This window comes from Giraffa tippelskirchi, chromosome 6, assembly GCF_054371585.1.
Source record: "Giraffa tippelskirchi isolate mGirTip1 chromosome 6, T2T-mGirTip1v1.2.pri, whole genome shotgun sequence".
Classification (NCBI taxonomy): Eukaryota; Metazoa; Chordata; class Mammalia; order Artiodactyla; family Giraffidae; genus Giraffa; species Giraffa tippelskirchi.
Genome location: NC_137280.1, coordinates 133549658 through 133569142, shown reverse-complemented (window position 1 = coordinate 133569142; position 19485 = coordinate 133549658). Strand labels below are relative to the sequence as shown.

The 19485-nt window shown below is 35.0% G+C and overlaps 1 protein-coding gene and 1 pseudogene across 15 annotated transcripts in view; both read left to right on the top strand.

The window, feature by feature from the left end:
* The window catches only part of CSNK1A1 (casein kinase 1 alpha 1), a 48587-nt gene extending 31184 nt beyond the window's left edge, over positions 1-17403 (top strand). For 2 of the 14 annotated variants that reach the window (XR_014055524.1, XR_014055522.1), the window contains 7 exons: positions 2203-2342; positions 3219-3297; positions 4013-4087; positions 6434-6540; positions 7582-7694; positions 9467-11215; positions 11979-15402. Coding sequence is in view for 10 of the 14 variants with exons in the window: in XM_081495777.1 (XP_081351903.1) it covers positions 2203-2342; positions 3219-3297; positions 4013-4087; positions 6434-6540; positions 7582-7730; positions 9467-9501 (585 nt within the window). In the remaining 4 variants the exon portion in view is untranslated. Of the gene's footprint in view, positions 1-2202; positions 2343-3218; positions 3298-4012; positions 4088-6433; positions 6541-7581; positions 7736-9466; positions 11216-11978 lie in introns of those variants that run through there. The other 12 variants (XR_014055523.1, XR_014055521.1, XM_081495777.1 and 9 more) reach the window with 7 other exon arrangements.
* Positions 15209-17403, top strand: LOC145508673 (uncharacterized; annotated as a pseudogene). The gene has a single exon (XR_014055525.1). The product of XR_014055525.1 is annotated as an uncharacterized LOC145508673 (transcript).
* Positions 17404-19485: the final 2082 nt, after the last annotated feature.

The window sequence follows — 19485 nt, the reverse complement described above, 5'->3', positions numbered from 1 at the left end:
AAGCCTGCATGAATAAGTACCATTAGATAATGAACTAGCAAGAGATTTACACTTTTTAAATTTTAAGTAGTTTTCAGTTGTTTTGCTCTTCAAATGGAATACCTGTTTATCAGTGACATTACTTTCCCTGACTTATTTTCAGTTTTTATAGGAGGAGAAATTTTAAATTCATTTGCTTTGTAATTTTTTGCTTTGATACTAAGACTGAGATACTTAAGATAGTATTTCATTTTTGTTTCATTGATAAGTTAGATTTTGTCCTTTAGAGTTGAGAAAGGAAAGAACTCTCAGAGTCTTCTAGTTGTTAAGAAAGTGGTTATTGAGTTGCACATGAAGCTATTGAATCTAGACATGAATGTAACTGTCAGACTTAACCCTGTCAGAGTTGGTTATTGTTTTCTCATTCATTTTGGAGTACTAAAGAAAGCAATCTTAGAAGATAGTCCTTAGAAGAAAGTCTGTCCTGATCACGTTTTATTCGTAACTCACATAATTCTTAAGGATAGTTTTTAAATGCTATGAAGGTGGATGTCCTTTTGTGTTTTTCCTTTGTTTTCTTTTCAGTGTGAATCTGTAGAACTTAGTCATAGTTTTTGTTTTGCTTAACAGAAGTATATATTGCTCATTTTAATATTTGAGTACTGAGCCAGTTTTCACATCAAAAGAAACTTAAAGCTCATACTTTTAATTCTTATTTCTCTTAGTGATTTATAACATTAACTTCTCTGTTCCTATTTTATAGTAACTCAGTTGTTCAGTCATTTAATCATACTAAAGAACTTTCATTATCCTGTTACATTTTACTGAAAATTTAATCTTTATTCTTTGTAATAGACTAGATGAAAATAAGTATTTCAATGTTAACACGGTTACAGAAGCACAAATCTCAGTCTTTCCTACCCAGTGTATAATTGAAGCTAGATTCTGGTGCCTGCCTGCAATAAGTATTTTTCATCTTTCTAAAAGAAGCGCTTGGTGGTATCTTTTCCACTTGAATCAATAATTTGCTTTATTTATTTTTTGAGGCAGACCCTAACAGGCTAGGTGATCACGTTTCCCAGTACATCACACACTGTAAACTTAGCAGAAGGGGCCCAATGTCAGCCTAATAGGAAGAAAAAGTACAAAATTGAGGTGTAACTAGAAAAGAGTAGTGTAGGGCCACATAGTATAAGAGCACATAGACCTGCTTTGCTTAATAAATTTTGTAGGCATAACTTTAAAGAAGTGATTTTATGGTAAAGGCTAAATAAAATTTTTAGTTAAGATTATTTTGCTTTAGAAGGTAGGTAAATATGAACATATTTTGGGTTTTATCCCCTAAAAATACTTTTGCTTTTTTTGTTCTTCTTATAAAAGTTTTAATCATGGAGAATAAACATGAATTACTTCTAAAAATTAGCTACATTATAAATGAGCATCTTATTCCCTGTGTATCATATAAATGAAACAGCACTAAATGTTAATTTGTTTTGAAATACTATTAATACTTTGGTTTTTAGTTAGCTCATTTAAGCTGCTAATTGTAAGCCACCTTGACTTAAGTAATAGATCAACTTGTTATATTTTCCAGAAGCTTAAGCCGATCACATGTGTAAATGCCATTTGGGAATAAAATGAAATGTATGCTTGTTTTAAAGTACTTATTTATTACAAATAAAAATCCTGGTTTTGTTGTCAATATCAAACTTTCAGAGTTGTCTTATTTCAGATAATGAGCATTCTGTTGGCATACTAAAAAGAGTGGCCTTTGTAGAATGGAAGAGTTCCAGGTGGCTTATGTCTAGTTTTTGTTTTTTTTTTTTTAACCCCATGCTTGTTTACCACTAGTAACAGGATGTCAGGCTTCATTATGGCACACAGCACACTTGTCAGCAATCCTGCTATCGCGCACGTGTACATTTCTCCACTACATTGGAGGTTCCAGAGACAGGCTTGTGAATGTATAATGAGCTGGGCCTGTGAAATTGTTCAGCTGACAGGGATCAACCGCTTGATGTAACTGTATTTTTTTAAAACCTGATTTATTGATGAGGTCTAGTAAAAGCTTATTGGAATGTGAAGTTTGTTCGTTATCTGTTCTGCTTACGATGCTTTATTCTGACACAGCTGAACAAAATAGAATAAATGCCATTTAATAAATAAGCACCAATTTGACTGAATAAGATTGGGAATCTAATGTCTCTTTATTTTCTTTTAAAGTTATTCCTTATTGATTTTGGTTTGGCCAAAAAGTACAGAGACAACAGGACAAGGCAACACATACCATACAGAGAAGATAAAAATCTCACTGGCACTGCTCGGTATGCTAGCATCAATGCACATCTTGGTATTGAACAAAGGTGAGTTTGGAATGAATGCATTTATCAAATCCATAGCAAAAGCCGTTGATGGGTTTTTGAAATATTTTAATTAGTTTCTTACGATAGCTAAAGATGTCTCTTGGCTGAAGATTTGAAAGACACTTATTAATCCTTTTACCTGCTTCAGACGGTGCAGAGAAGCCAATTAAATGAGGCTTTTTTGTTTTCTTTGTTGAAACTTGTCTCTTGGGGAGGAAATACTGCACCATGGAAGTCAGAAGTGTAAAGGCAACTTTATTTTTGCAGCTAAAAACAATACTTTTTTCCTTAATGCTGATCTTGTGCTTTTTATATATTAGTGATGCAAGCTGAGTTTGGGAAAAGAATGTATTGGTTATTTCTATACGGAAAATACTACATGATTCCTAATGAATCAAAGTTTGATTGGTGGACCATCCTCTGTTCACCTCTTCCACCCCTATATAAAGGATTTGGTTTAAACATTGTCATAATTTCTGTGCTGTTTCTATTTTTTGACTTGAATTCTAGTTTTTCATCTACTTTCATCTTTTGTCAACCATTTTTCTTTTTGCCCCTTAAAATAAGCATAGAAATGACAAATTATACACTTCCAGGTTAGGGAACTTCATGAGAAGAAAGTTATTTAGCTAAATTCCTTTTTCTCTGTAAAAGTTAAGTTGCAGGATCATGTTGGATTTTATAATTTTGGATTCTATGAGAAAATTTTGTTTAGAAGTAACCCATTAGAAACTTTTTTTAAAATTACCTTGACTTGCTCACGATACCAAATTACTCTCTCTCCTTGCTTGGGAACATTTCTCCTTGTGTACCTGGCTTTCTTTCACATGTTCTTCATAATAACTTCAGCTTATAAATTTACATTTTCTTTTCTAGTCGCCGAGATGACATGGAATCATTAGGATATGTTTTGATGTATTTTAATAGAACCAGCCTTCCATGGCAAGGACTAAAGGTAAACCAGATTCAAATTACCTGCTTTTTGTTTTAATGTGTTGCCATTATGTTGAAAATGTCTACTTTTATGTTCACTAGAACTAGTTTATCCAGTAATTCTATATTATTTAATTGTCTTAATTTTACTTGTTTCCATTAATTAGGAGTTTTGCCATTACTTTTCTATTCGTAAATTAATGATAAATTACTGTTCAAGAATCTGTTTAGGTACTTTATTGGTTCTTTAAAGGTAAATAGTCTGTATATTTATTGAGCATTGTAAGCTTGACAAATTGCTCGGTGTTGTATCGATAGCTTTATCCAATGTAAATATTTTTACACTAGAAAAGTAACAACAGTTGTTAATGTTAACTAAATGATGGGCACATTTGTTTGGTATTGATCTGCTTATTATGCCTTTGCCCTTGCTGAATATGGGTTAAGAAATGTAATTTAAAATTTGACTCCACCTAGTTTTACTTAAATCATACATTTTGATGTTCCTGTTAGACTCTCTTTCCTGTTAGCTAAAAAACATTCTTGAAGCACAAAGTCATGAAAAGTTAACAGCTTAGGGGGAAAATTTTAAATGTATTATGCTTTCATTCCTTTTTTCCCTAGGTTATGATCCCTCTTGAATCTCAAGTTTACTTTTATGTGTAACATGTTTAACTAATAAGGGTCTTCTCATAACATATAGTATGTCTGTGTGGTTTGATGCTTATTCTCCACAGGCTGCAACAAAGAAGCAAAAATATGAAAAAATTAGCGAAAAGAAGATGTCCACACCCGTTGAAGTTTTATGTAAGGTAAGTGTACACCGATGATTTGTTTAAAAATATAAATGATCCAAAACCAGAAAGGGACATTTTATTTCCCAGCCTCAGAACTTAAACTTCCTATTGAGTAAGTGTTTACTGTTTTAACTTTACTTTTGGTTGATTCTTGGTATCTTTAAGAATGACTTGAACATATGAGTCACTTAAAATAATTATGTTTCTGGTTTACATGCTACGATTCATTTTAAATTAGAGGAAAAATTAGAGAGCGGGTAAACTTTTCAAATAGAACTTCACCGATTTGTGAGAAAATTCAATTAAGAAATATTCTCCTTATTCCTAAGCTGGTGCCAGAGAAGAAAGAATATCCACAATTGGCATATTGAGGAGTTAGGGAAACAAAGCCAAGCAGATTAGAGCAATCCAAAAATAAGAAGTGTCCAGTAGTATATAGATGGCAGTTTGAATCAGGCTCATTTCTCTGAAATCTCAGACCTTATAGAGAGAAGCATGTGAATTGAGAATAGAAAGATACTTGTGTAATGATGTCTCTTCCATAGAAAGAAGACCACATGGTCATCTTATTTGTCTAGTAGAAGGGAGAAATCAGCACGAGTTGAAATTGTACTTTGTGGAAGGGTGTAAAATGGTGATGTCTTTATGTGTCTCCCCACCTACAAATTGGCTTTCACCTTTTCTGTATATCTGCGGGAATGGAGGGTATGGGTTGAGAAAATAAGACCCTTTTTGAGAGTCTTTGTTTAAAATTATGAAATAAATTTTAGGCTGAGGAGTAAAATACTCATATGTTATAGTTCACGCAAATAACTTACCATGTAACACTTATGTTGGTAGTTTTCTTTTGTAAAAGCAAGTTCATATGACAAATATGGACTACTATTAATACAGACTGTGAATGTATATTGAAAAATAAAAAGCCTTGTTACAAGTTTTTTAAAAATTAAAATGGGCAGTCAGTTTTAACTGTCCACCAAAAAATAGCATAAAAGTTCTTTGTAAAAATTAAATTTGTTTCTATCAGTATAATCAATAAAAATAAATGTTATAGGTATACACATTCTATCCTACCTTCTGTATATGAGAAATTTCTCAAAACCATAACGTTGTGGGAAGAGACTGCCTCTGTAACTCATCGCCGTTCACATTCACATTTACTCAAGGGGAAGAGACTTGGGAGTTTTTGTTTTAATAGTTTGCATTTTACATCCCTAATGGCAAAATTCTTTTAGTGACTAATATCTATAGCCTTAAAAAATGTTATATACATCTTTGAGAATCTTTGCTAAGAAGCCGAACATGGAAAAAGTTTATATCCACAGATGTACCTATTAGTATCATAGAGAAAAACTGCTGCTGCTGCTGCTGCTAAGTCACTTCAGTCGTGTCCGACTCTGTGCGTCCCCATAGACAGCAGCCCACCAGGCTCCCCGTCCCTGGGATTCTCCAGGCAAGAACACTGGAGTGGGTTGCCATTTCCTTCTCCAATGCATGAAAGTGAAAAGTGAAAGTGAAGTCGCTCAGTCATGTCCGACTCTTAGCGACCCCATGGACTGCAGCCTACCAGGCTCCTCCGTCCATGGGATTTTCCAGGCAAGAGTACTGGAATGGGTTGCCATTGCCTTCTCCGAGAGAAAAACTGGACTCCTCCAAATGTCCAATTATAGGGAGCAGGTTAATTAGGATATATTCACTAGGTCAAATAATATCCAGCCATGAACTTCTAAATAGTTCATGGGGAGGTTGGAAATAGTATAGAAAAATGTTTTAATGGATTTCTCTTGATGGAAAAGGGAATATGTATATGTGCAATATGATAACAGTTAAGGAAAAAATATATAAACCCAGTTTATTCATAGGATGAAGCATTGGATTGATCAGTATCATAATTTTGATTGCTCTCTATGATTGATTGCACTCTTGGTGGTTTTACTTCTCTGTTAATATAGGTCTATACTACTATTTTTAAAAGTAATTTCAGAATGGAGGAGTACCCATTCATTGTCCTGTTCTGGCAAAGAACATTAGAGGCCTCATTTTAGTTATTCTTTGTTGCCATCCAGTTACTGGACGTTGATAAACTGATAGGTTAAGAAGTGTGATATCTAAATTATTTGATACTGTAAGAAAAGGATATACATTTCGTTTACCAATATTAAAAGATACTATACATAATAAGGTGGTCTGGATGATGAAATTTTGTTAAATTCATGTGGATAACAAGTCATATAATTGTTTTTTTTAGTTCTCAGATCTTCCAGCAAAGAAGATACCTAAAAATGTGTTTCTTGCTTGTATTTAAAAATGTTGACTTTTCTTAGAATTGAGATTTTTATGTTTTAACTCTTGAACTTGTAGGGATTTCCTGCAGAATTTGCCATGTACTTAAACTATTGTCGTGGGCTGCGCTTTGAGGAAGCCCCGGATTACATGTACCTGAGGCAGCTATTCCGCATTCTTTTCAGGTCAGTTTTTAAAACTATAAACTCCGGTGAGGGAAATTAGTTCAGTTCACCCAACATACCTGTTTTGACAAGTAGCAGATAAAAGCGGCTCTAACCAATATGAAAGAAATGTTAAGGAACTGTGAGTTTGACATTTTTCTGTTTCCAAATGTCCTTGAAGTGTTGTAGTTTCAGATGGAGAAACCATTGAATCATGCTCAAAGTAGAATGTAAGTATTAGATACAAGTAACTGTTGGTGGAACTGGGGACTCTCCAACTTAGTAGAGAATCCTGTTTAATACCAAGATGAATAACAATTAAAATATCAGACAAAGTTTATGATACTGTGGAGGTAGGCCCAAACTCTAGGGTCCCTAGGTAAACAATTCATAATTGGGCTTGAACAAAAGGGAAAAATAGAGTACATGTGACTCAAAAATCTTAGTTGGAAGAGAATTAAGGATAATCCCTTAATCCTGCAAAAGTCTTGCATAGACAAAGTCAGCATAGACATCTCTCTCAGGCTATAAAAGTTCCATGTCTACTCTGATTTGTCTTCAGGGGGTACCGTTTGTTATGAATATTTCCCCAGATAACTGATAGCTTGACTCAGTATTTTTGTTGTTCATGCTGCCCTCCTTCTTTTTTTTGGCTGCACAGAGCATCTTCTGGGATCTTAGTTTCCCAACCAGGGATGGAACCACCCTTGGCAGTGAAAGCACAGAACCCTAACCACTGGACCACTGGGGAAGTCCCTCATACCGCCCTTCATTTCCACTCCCCTGCTCCTTTCAAAAAAGTTTAAAGGCAGCTTCTTTTTGAAAAGGGAGAGGATTTAATTATTCTTGGATACAGCAGATCAAAGTGGTGACATTTCCCTCCAATCATAATGTGTAAAAAGTGGAATTAATTAATCAAAAAGGAAGTCAACTATAGGGAAAGAAATCTTACAGGAGCTATCACAAAAGAAAAAAAATGTTCACACTGTTTTGAAAGTTCAGTAGAGCATTTAAATTGGACCTTGTTGTTAATGGATTAACATATAATTTTATATTTTCTAGGACCCTGAATCACCAATATGACTACACATTTGATTGGACAATGTTAAAGCAGAAAGCAGCACAGCAGGCAGCCTCTTCAAGTGGGCAGGGTCAGCAGGCCCAAACCCCCACAGGCAAGCAAACTGACAAAACCAAGAGTAACATGAAAGGTTAGTAGCCAAGAACCAAGTGACGTTACAGGGGAGAAAAATTGAACACAAAATTGGGTAATTCATCCATTTCTAACAGTGTTAGATCGAGGAGGTGGTTTTAAAATACATAAAAATTTGGCTCTTTGTTGTTAAAAAAAGACGTCCTTGGAAAATTTGACTACTAACTTTAAACCCAAATGTCCTCGTTCATATATATATGTATATGTATTTGTATATACATATATGTGTGTATATTATATCATTTCTCTTGGGATTTTGGGTCATTTTTTAACAATTGCATCTTTTTTACTCATTCATTAACCCTTTCCAAAATAAACATTCGGTGTTGGGAATATGGTATAATCAATCAATCCAAAATCCTAGACCTAACACTTGTTGATTTTTAATAATGAATCTGGTTAGCCATGGTATTTTGACTTTTCAACTAACAGTGTTAAGAATTTTCTGCATGTTAATGCTTTAGCATTTAAAATGGAACATTGAGAACATGATGTAATTTCAAGGGGGGAGTCTGGCATTGCCTCCGGAGTGTCTGTCTTCTCAGTTGCAGAGCACCTCATTTACTCTCTTAAATGCTCAAATAACTGAAAAGCTCGACACATCCTTTCTCATCACAAAAATAAATCTTTTTTTTTTTTTTGGTTACTATTTACCAACATGTGTTCTTAAAGTGATTTTTTTCCTTAGGGCTTCAGTTTTTTAAATTGTACAAATATTCAAGATCTAAAGGGGATCTACTGTAGAACTGAATTCTGCAGTTAACTCCTTGCATATTGGAAAAAAAGGAAAACTGGGGCGAATGCCACTTGGCTGCTAGTCTATTTCCCTTCTCTCTCTCTGACATTCTTAGTACCTCTGAGGAGTAGAACTGTTAGGACACAGTACCATTTCTTATCACTGTTGCCACACAGTTCAATTCCTGTGTATTTTGTCTGTCTTTCTTTTCCCCTTTCTGGGGCTTAACTCCTGATACCTGCCTACTTCCTAAAAATGTAGTGGGTGGGTAAGGTTTGTTTGGGGGGTGTTTGTTGTTGTTGTTTCTAATTATGTAATTTCTGAATGACTGCTCTAGTCTGAACTTGATCTTCTTTGGTCCGTGTTACTAGTGTTGCATTTTAAAAATTTTGTAATATAAAAACAGGTTCTAATCTGCAGATACTGTTCAAGTAGTATAGTTAACTGATGTCATCCTCATCCCAGCAGCTCATCTATTAGAATGAAGTTGAGGTAGTTCACTTCCATGTTTCTATATTTGGGAAGGATCCAGAGTTGAAAGTTTAATGTAGTGGGAGTTCTTAGAGATGGCAAACACTAATGCTCGTCCAGTGCTCTACCTCTGCATCATAGTTGGGATTTAATTGTCCCTTTCTAATCATAGTGTCAACAAGTTCTTAATGAGGTAGGTAGCTAGCTAGTATTGCTAAGAAGTGGTTCTGCCATTTAGGTAAGACCACAAAGACTCTCTAAACTGAGGACCTGCCACCTACAGTGTATTTGGTTTTTTTACAAAATGAAACAAATTTTTGCCTAAAGCTAGCTGGGATAATAGGATCATCACAAGTTGCAGTTTCTAGAACTAAAATTAGATTGAAATGTTATCTGACCTAGAACATCTTACTTCAGGCATTTGGCAGCCTTCAGAAAGAATAACCTTATTTTGAGCTAGTTTTGTTGTTAGTTTACTGTGTCTCTTACTCAATAAACAAGCAGAATTTTTGTCCTGCCTTATCCAGGTCTAAAAGATGAGAAGTTGGATCCGCTGAGTTAGTATGTTTCCTTGGAAAAAAATTGTAATTAAACAGAAGTTTAATCCTTATTTTGTATTGTAGCCATTTTTCATAAAAGCAACTTAAAATCTTGTAAAAATTTCATAGCATTATTAGACACTGGGGTTATACAAATATCACACAAACATGGATGTTTCATAAAACATACCACATATCACCACCAACTACTAAGAACAAAATTCTTTAACTTGTTTTATTTGGGATATAAAACTTAGTGCCCTAACCAAATCTTACACAAACCCACCCATATATAAAGCCATGAAAGCATAGCACATTTGAAGGTGGCATGAAATGGAGAATCTATTCCCCCTAACTAACCTCTACCCACAACTTCATTATCTCGGTCATCCAGCAAGAAATCTCCTGTGAAGCCTGGAATTTCTAAGTAAGGTGTTTGAAGGCATCTCTTTTCTTAGGATTCCCTACTGTTAAGTTTTTAGGTAAATCTCTGTATTGCAAGCACATGCATTCCAGGGGTGGGGGGGAATCCCCCAAATAGTAGCTTTTACTAATATGTTTTATATAATACTGGAAAAATCCACATCTGATATTTCTTCCATTAAAGGCTATAAGTAGTTTTAGCAGTTGACTAAGAATGTGCAGACTTCAAAGTCTGACTTAGCTAAGATGGACTTCCTATGTGTAATAGACTTCTGTTTACTTTTGTAAAGAAAAGATCCTTTGAAATACTCCATTTCAGAGGCCATCAAAAGACTAAGAAACAAGACATCTCCTGTAAAGCTGACTGTGATCGCTACTGTTTTTAAGTGCTCAGGTGCCACAAGACTACAATTACTGTTTTTATACACATTAAAGAGGAAAAGAAAAGATTTACATCTGGTACACTTCCAATTGCATTTCCACTCCCTTTTCTTCAACTGTATTGATTATAGGGAAGGTACTTTTCAGGACACTTAAGACATAGTAAAGGAAAGAGAAATATTTTTAGGACATTCAGAATTCACCTAAGTTCACTGTTTCTTTAGTATAGGGCAGAGATGGGGAAAATTGCAGAAGGTAGTGAAGCCAAGTGGATCCTCAGAATTCTATTACTCTCATCATCTTAACCCATCTGTTTATTCTTCCACTGGCTAGTAAGCATAATTGTATCATAATGTAAATGGATGTCAAATTGTTGGCATTTTATAGATTAGAAATACTTTTTCCATCACATTATGCTACATATCCATGATCTTCCTTGAATTACCTTCCAGTATTACTTTACTGGGCTTCACTTACCATTTATGTCCAGTTTAACTTTTTCCGGCTTCACCAATTGCTGCTAGGAACGTGGCTGGTCATTCAGCGACGTAAACCAGATCACAGGGGAAGACCTTGAAATATCTGGAGAGACTGCTTTGCTCTGAATACTCTTAATCCAAAGGAGTGGCAGGGAGCTGCATCTGTTTGCTGAAATTTTTATCAGCTTTTTTTTCACCGCGGACAATAAAACTGGAGAAAAGAGAACCAAATAACCCAACAGGAAATGAAGATGATTGCTTAAGAGTTGATTTGACATGATCTAAAGCCCACATCTCTAAGTATTGCTGGACGTATCAAACTTTTCAACTTGTCAGATTGGAAACAACAGAAGACCTAGAACAAGTCAGAAGACCTAGAAGAGCACAGTGCTGCCGACTCGGTGGTGTATAATGCAGACCGTCTACCAACTGGGGAAGGAATCAGTTGTAACAGGTATTTTAAAATTCACATCCTTCAAAATCTGTAGCAGAATTAATTGCGTAAAAGAAAAGACAAGAAATCAGATGATCAGTTTTTTTAAAATGCAGTGTGAGGATGATGTGTACCCGCTATACTAAGTTGTCATCTGTTTTTTTTTGTAGTGACAAAAATGTTTCCCTTATCTTTCCCAACTGAATACTTTTTTTAGTTTCTGTGGAAAAGGAAGACGTATTGTAGCTCTTCCTTCTTTGATTTTTTTTTTTGTTTTTCTTTAACTTCTATACTGTCAGTCTGATTCAGAATTCTCCAAGCTTGATTCTGATTGTGCACAAACAAAAAAACGACACAAGCATGTTATAGGAAAAGGGAAAAAGTTCGTTAATACAAATGGCATTCATAGTGAATATAAATATTATAGTCAATTTTTTTTGTCAATTAATTTTTAAAAGTAATTTCTTATTAAGGAATTCTAAATTTTAAAAGCTCATCACAAACTCCTAGCCTTACTATTAGATAAATATCTCTTTGAACTGTGGTTCTGTTGAAAAACAAAGTCAAGTTCATAAGAAGTTAATTTACAAATAGGATCAAATATATACTTTTCAGATATCAGACTGAGGGATAGAATCTCCTGGTTAATTGTGTACAAATGAGCATTTTTTCTCCTTTTGCAGACTTGTTAAATCTTAAATGTAACTATTAACTCCTGAATTTGTCACACTAGTCCTCCAGCCTTGTTTTAACTTTTTCCTCCTCCTCTTTTTTTTTTTTTTAGGAACAAATGGATTCATTCCTTATTCTAACTGTTGTAATGAAGATGAGTTTTGGACTTTCAGAAGCCAGGAGACACCACCTGAAATACAGGACAAACCAAGGACTAATGCACACTGGGGGAAAGAATACTTGAAGATCGAATATTGAATACCTGCTAAATGCTCCTATTGAGATTTTTCCTAAACAAACATCTATAACATTTTAGGACAATTCACCAGAGAAACATTGATCTCTGGGTGGAACATCCTACCATTGGCCCGTCTGAAGAGTTGAATCTGGATTTGACTCCTCTCTTCTACCAGGAATATTATTAGGCCGGCCTTTAACCAGTCCCTAAACAATTGTAATCATTAATTAACCCAGCAGTTCTTCAAATATAAGATTAAAAAGATGAACAGATATAATTCTTATCCTTATTAAAGACAAAAGAGTTTTCTAATATTTTGACTGATGATGTAACTTACGTTTTCTCTTTAGTTTGTTAGTGGTTTTTATTTTAAAGCTGTTTGGATATTCAGCATAGTACAGGTTTGCCCTCTACCTGAAAGTAGGGTGTTCTTGAAACTTTTCCAAAGCTACAGTGGCATAAAGTGAAAAAAGAGTTACCTTAGGATACATGTTGCTGATACACTGAGGTAATGCTTAGATGCTGGCAGACACAGTTCAGAGCCGTGGCACCTTCAGGGCTGAAAGCAGTTCCCAGGAAAGAACTTGGGGGTGCCATCCTTGCTACTCAAGGCGCTCACTCCCTCTAGGTCTGCTGTGAAGCACTGGACACTACTTTTGATTTTGCCTTTGTTTTGTAAAAGCAAAAAATCTTTGAATTGCTTCTGGTTAGTTAAAACAGGTACTAATGAAGTGGCACAGAGTGAACTTTTGAAAAGTTACGGGGATACTGGTAATTAAGTTATGCATTGTAACGTAATCATGTAAGAAGCTATGATAAATGAAGGCCTAACAATCTTAGTGGTTGTGAAAACATTTTTATTGTATTTTTCAATAAATACAAGACTTGAAATGAGATACTCATCAGGATAAGGCTCTTTGCCATTTAGCTAACCCATAGTTTCAATTTTCTTCAAAATATTCTGTATTTTAACACTGAAACTAAGTTAAAACTTATGGTCAGAATTTTTTAAATTCAGGTTGGATCTGACAGCCTTTTTATGGTTATACTGCTAATCCTGCTTAATATGCATCAGCAAGGTGGTATTTGTTGTGATAAACTACATTTTCAGAAAGTTTTATCTTTCATTTTTAGCATTTGCTTTGTGAACTTAGTACTGGGATGTGTAGCAAAGGCCTATGTCATACCTACTTTGTTGTTAGGCATTTATGCAGAGACAGAGAAGTACTCACATCTTTGTCTTCGGAGCTTGTCACAATCTAGTTTTTAGGTGAATAAAGATGACTTTCTGCCCTTAAATGAAAAAACAAAGGCATGTATCCAGGAGAAGTAAGTTACAGAACTGTTTCACTTATCGCACAAAACCTGTCAGAGATGGTCCTAAAAATGTTGAAGTACCAAAAAAAAAAAAAGAAGCTTATGATTGGCAAAACATAATTTGTGCTGATAAAGTAAGTGAGTCAGTGGAGTAAGCTAGAATGATACATATATGTATTGGCTTTAAGAGGAGGGATTGGACCAAGCAAGAGGGCATTGATGCCTCTAGGTGAGAGAAGGTACTGATAGGATATTCCTGATGTTGAGAGACAGTATATTCCTTTTAGCCACAGATAAAGCTTATGGGTATTAGAGATAGACATATTTCCTCTGATTGTCTTCAGCTGTAGGTAGAACATGGCAATTATATACCTGAAGCCTCCTTCTATTCAAGCCTGCCATTATGTAGTAGCTCTCAGGTCTAATTTGTGAAAGAGGAGGGATATGTTTACAGAGTGGGGAGGCTTGAAGTAAAGCCAGAAGGCCTCAGTCATTTACACGTCAAATCAGTGGTAAAAACTAGTCTTTTTAATGTAACTGATAAAAAATTTTTAAAGGTCTAGGGTTCCTGTATAAAAACCATATACTTATTGCCAGATTTGTGTTCAGTGAAATAACTCAGATAATTGTGCTTTTAATACATTTGTTATTAAAGCCTGTTGTCCCTCATTTGTATCAGAAATAATGTACAGAAAAGTTCTTGCTTATAGTGTGATTAAAACTATAATTTCTAGTTGATAAAGCAATCTAATTTTTTTTTTTTTTTTTACTTGACAAACACATAAAATGTATTCTAGGTACTAGAAATACAGAAGTAAAGTGAATAGGCTTATTGGAATTAACACTAATTCTCCATCTTGAGAATTGTATGCTAGACTGGAAGGCTTTAATTCACTGTATACCACTCCTGCCTAGAGGTATCCAGAACAGAAGTTTCCTGTTTTCTTAAACAGTTGGCCTGACCTGGTGATTTTCAAATAGATGAAAATAGCATAAGTTATCAGTCTAAAGTAATATTTCCCTACTTTGGGGATGGTTAAGAAAATTTACTTAACTTGGATTTTAACCTTTTTTTCTGTGTTGATTTTTTTTTTTTTTTAATAGGTTTCTAAGCATGAATCAAGGAACAGAAGAAGCAGAGCAGATGATCGGAGCAGCATTTGTTTCTCCCCAAATCTAGAAATTTTAGTTCATATGTACACTAGCCAGTGGTTGTGGACAACCATTTACTTGGTGTAAAGAACTTAATTTCAGTATAAACTGGCTCTGGGCAGCATTGGTGATGGATGCTGTGTCCTGAGTTGTAGCCGCTGTAATTGTGAATATTAACTGAGATAGTGAAACATGGTGTCAGTTTTCTATTGCATTTTTTCAAGTGGAAAAGTTCACTAAATGGTTGACACACACAAATTGGTGGAGAAATTGCATATGCCAATTTTTTGTTAAAATCTTTTATTTTGAACTATACTGCTTTGAGATCTCATTTCAGAAGAACGGCATGAACAGTCTTCAGCCACAGTTGTGATGGTTGTAAATGCTCACAATTGTGCATTCTTAGGGTTTATCCATCCCTGGGGTTTGCAAGTTGTTCACTTAAAACATTCTTAAAATGGTTGGCTTCTTGTTTGCAAGCCAGCTGATATGGTAGCAACCAAAGATTCCAGTGTTTGAGCATATGAAAGACTCTGCCTGCTTACCTGTGCTAGAAATAACAGCATCTAAAGTGAAGACTTTAAGAAAACTTAGTGACTACTAGATTATCCTTAGGACTCTGCATTAACTCTATAATGTTCTTGGTATTAAAAAAAAAAACGCATATTTGTCACAGAAATTTAGTTAACATCTTACAACTGAACATGTATGTATGTTGCTTAGATAAATGTAATCACTGTAAACATCTATATGATCTGGGATTTTGTTTTTATTTTGAAATGGGAGCTTTTTTGTTTACAAATTCATTAAAAACTATAAACTGTTTCTGTAAGGAAATGAGATTTTTTAAAAAACAAAAAAATGCCTTGCTGACTCACTATGAAATCAAAATCTCCCCAGTTTTTTAATAGACTACTTCAAACCATTTGTTAGTAATATTCCTTTGCAAATCATTTTAGATTTACTGTCATAACTTTCTCGAATTTTTTATTTAAAAGAATTTTTTTGCCCTGAAGCGGAAAGGCATTCTTTCATTTTTCTTCTTTTTTTTTAATGACTTGCAGACACAATACCTAGTGCTGCAGCAGCTGCCAGGACTTGGTATTGTAACTTCTGCAGCTTCAGACTAACAGCTGGACTGATTTTGAATAAGAATGAAAGCGTTAAAGGGTTTATCTATAAAATGAAGCTATTGTTTATAAATTCCTGGTTGATTGAGCAGATTGACTCCTAATACCAAGAGAGATTCTTGTGATTGCTGATCCTCCCTGGCCGCCACCCATTTCTATAAATTATCTGCAGTTTATCTCTCAGTCTTAACTGTGGCTTTTTCTGACCCAAGAGAAAGAAATGGCTTTCTATGACTAATTCTTTAGAGTGAAAGTCGCTCAGTTGCAACTCCATGGGCATAATCCATGGAATTCTCCAGGCCTGAATACTGGAGTGGGTAGCCTTTCCCTTCTCCAGGGGATCTTCCCAACCCAGGGATCGAACCCAGGGATCAAACCCAGGTCTCCCGAATTGCAGGCGGCTTCTTTACCAGCTGAGCCACAAAGGAAGTTAGTGTAATTTATTCATTTATAGCACGTCAGGATAAATTTTAAAACTTCTGTCTGAAAATGCTGCCAGGCACCTATTGTGTGAATGTAGGTATTTTGTAAAAAATAACCTTGAACTTGTAAATTGACACGTGTTTGGTCAGATTGTGTCAGGTTTGTTTCCTTCCTTTTTTTTTTTTAAATTTGAAAACTACGTTAGCAATAATTAATTCAGTGATTACCACATTCTGCCATTAAAGGATATATTAGCACCATCATACTGCAGAAATCTTAATGAATACGAACTTTGGGATAGGCAGCTTCTTTGTTTTCTTTCTATCCACCCATGTTGGTTAAGGTATTTGTTTCTTGACTAATAAACCCTTTGATACTTTTAGCCAGAAATCAGTCTCATAAAGCTATTTTTGAGTATAGTTTGTGTAAAATAAAAATGTTTAGCTTTGGTAATAACTTTTCCAAGCTGAACTCCCTCTAGCAAGATATTTTTCAGTGCTTTTATTTACTATGCACTTAGACTATGCACTTTTTCTGAAATATTTTTGTAACACTTAACTTTTTTGTATTTTTGCCATTTGAAAAGGTTGTGGTGTAGTTGGTCTGTAATTAAGTTGCAGATTTAAAACTGCTGTTAGCTTTGTAAATCAAAATATAGGTGTTTTTGTCCTGGTATATTGTCGTTCCATCTGCAGCTGGAGTTGGAATCCCATTGATCTTCTAGCTACCATTCATTTTCTTCACAGTTCACGAAAGAAGAATGTGAAATTCAGTGAATGCTGTTACTAATCCTGTCGGGAGATGAATCTCATTCCACCAAAATTAAATTATGTTTTTCCACTAAAATGATGATACAAGTTGAAGACACATCACTCTGAAATTGGAAGACCTCACCACTTAAGGCTCCGCAGTGGCTTACTCAGCTGAACTCTAGGTTACTACTCTCTACTTTGTTCACCCATTGGGGGGTGCAGTTTTTTTAAATGTTGGGAGATGGCCATTCTAACTACTGTTGAATGTCTCTGTTTTGGGAAGGTATAACAAGAAAATAAAAAAATATATATGAAGGGAGAGACTGGTTATCTCCTCCCATATGGTTGTGCTCATGCTCCTATGGCCTACAAGTGGAATTTTGGAGGGTTGCTTTTACTATTATTTTCCATATTAAGAGATTTTTCCTATTTCTAATAGTCCTTGCAATGTTTTGAGCAAACTATACTTTATAAACTTAATTCCATTGTAATAAAAATACCAAGCAAAAGGATTTTAGAAGCCAAGCCGTTGAGCTAGTTTTCTCTAACATTTGCTGAGATATCAAGATTACGTTCTTGCAACTTGACTAGAATGAACCTTGAAAAGGGGTGTCCTAGACGTTTTCAGCTTAGCTCCTAAAAATTCATCAGTAGTCCAGGAGATAGTTGACTTTTTTTTGAGCCAAACTGAAACTTGGCAGTCTTTCAGATTTTCTCTTTGTCACTTTTTAGACAGCGATAACTGTGTGACCAATGATTTTATGTATCTGAGATATGCTGTTCCCTTTGAAGTGAGACTATAATCACATTATGGTTGCTCACAACATTTTAGGGATTCCCTCCCACCTCAAAAAAAAAAGATAACTTCCACTCTTCTCTGGAATATATTTATTGACTTTTAGTACATCTCTCATCTTTTGAAACTGCCTAAGACAGTAATAATTTAGGTGTAACATGACCTGAATCCATGCTATGCATTTTGTAGTCAGTCATCAAAAGGTATATTGTTGAGTGCTTTGTATTCTGAAATGACCTATTAGGCCACTTCTGAGGATGTGCAAATGTACAGTGGAAATGTTGAGCAATATCAGAGCTGTTAGAGAAATCAACTGTCTCAAGACACATTTTAAGTTGGTCAAATTCATTGTGTCTTTTTTGAGGCTGTAGACCCACAGTGTTTGGAGTTTTACAATGAGAACAAAAGTAGGTGGTTCAGTTTCAGATCTCAGTTCTTCAACATGGTGACTGTGAGCTCTTGGAGGAAGTGGAAAGAAGTCATTCCGTTTTAAGATGAAATTTAGCAGCTTATGAATTACTTCAAAAATCACTATTTGCCTTTAGCAAAATTTAGGTGTTTTAAATCTACATTTCTTAGATGCCATTAAAAATATTAGCACAGGTTGCTTTAACTTTGTATTCAGAAATTAAGATAAAAACTTGACTTTTCATTGATGAAAGAAATTACCCATTTATCTACTAAATAAATAATACGGTCATTGTTCAAACTAACAAGCCAGAGCTTATTTAATGAGCTGAATCAAGGCTTTACCCTGTGTTAATAGTCCTTTAGTTGATGAGGTGCTTTTAAGCATTTTAATTTTGTAATTTATCTTGATATTATTCAAAGCAGAATTATAACAGTACAGTGATCCCCTTATGCTCTTGACACAGCTTCAACAATTGTTAACATGTTGCCCTGTTTACACTTCTGTTTGTGCATTTGCTCTTTTAACATATACTTAAATATTTGAAAGTAGGTTATAGAGTCATGATCCTTTACACCTAAGTGTAGAGTTCCTAAGAAATGAGACATGTTCTATATTGACCCAACTTTCTAGGCCAGTCTGTTCAGTTTCATCAATTACCCCAGTGTTGCATAACTTTTTTTCCCCAAGTCCTGTCATGGATCCAACAGAAGGATCATTTATCTGCTTTGGTTTGTGTGTGTAGCATTCTTTAATTGGGGACAGTTCCTCATCCTGTATCTTTTGTGAGTTTAGTATTTGTGTGTATCTATGTAATGTTTCCTTTACTTCCCAGCTGTGTTCACTGAGGGCCTAGAAGACATGATACTACGGTCACAGTGAGCACATGTAAGACCTCAATCTTGATTTCTAAGTACTAAAAGAAAACATGGCTGCTTGGAGAAATGTCTGACTTCAGGGCTAGAGCAGAGAAAGTGCAAAATGAACCTGAAACTTCCTATTGTATGCCAGAGAAGAAATCTCAAACAGTGTTGGGTATGGGTTGGAAGGACACAAGAGTCACTTGAAGGGTTCTTACTGGCCAGATCTATCAATTACATTATCAAAATAATGATAGCAAGTTAACTTACTGAACAAGGACACATGATTTCCATATTGATATAAAAAATGAAGGGAGTATATAGCTAATAAAAGATGAATGATGCATTAGAGAAGTCATTTAGCTAAAAGTAGCAAGTACAAGGAGAAGGCAATGGCACCCCACTCCAGTACTCTTGCCTGGAAAATCCCATGGACAGAGGAGCCTGGTAGGCTACAGTCCACGGGGTCGCGAAGAGTCGGACACGACTGAGCGACTTCACTTTCACTTTTCCCTTTCATGCACTGGAGAAGGAAATGGCAA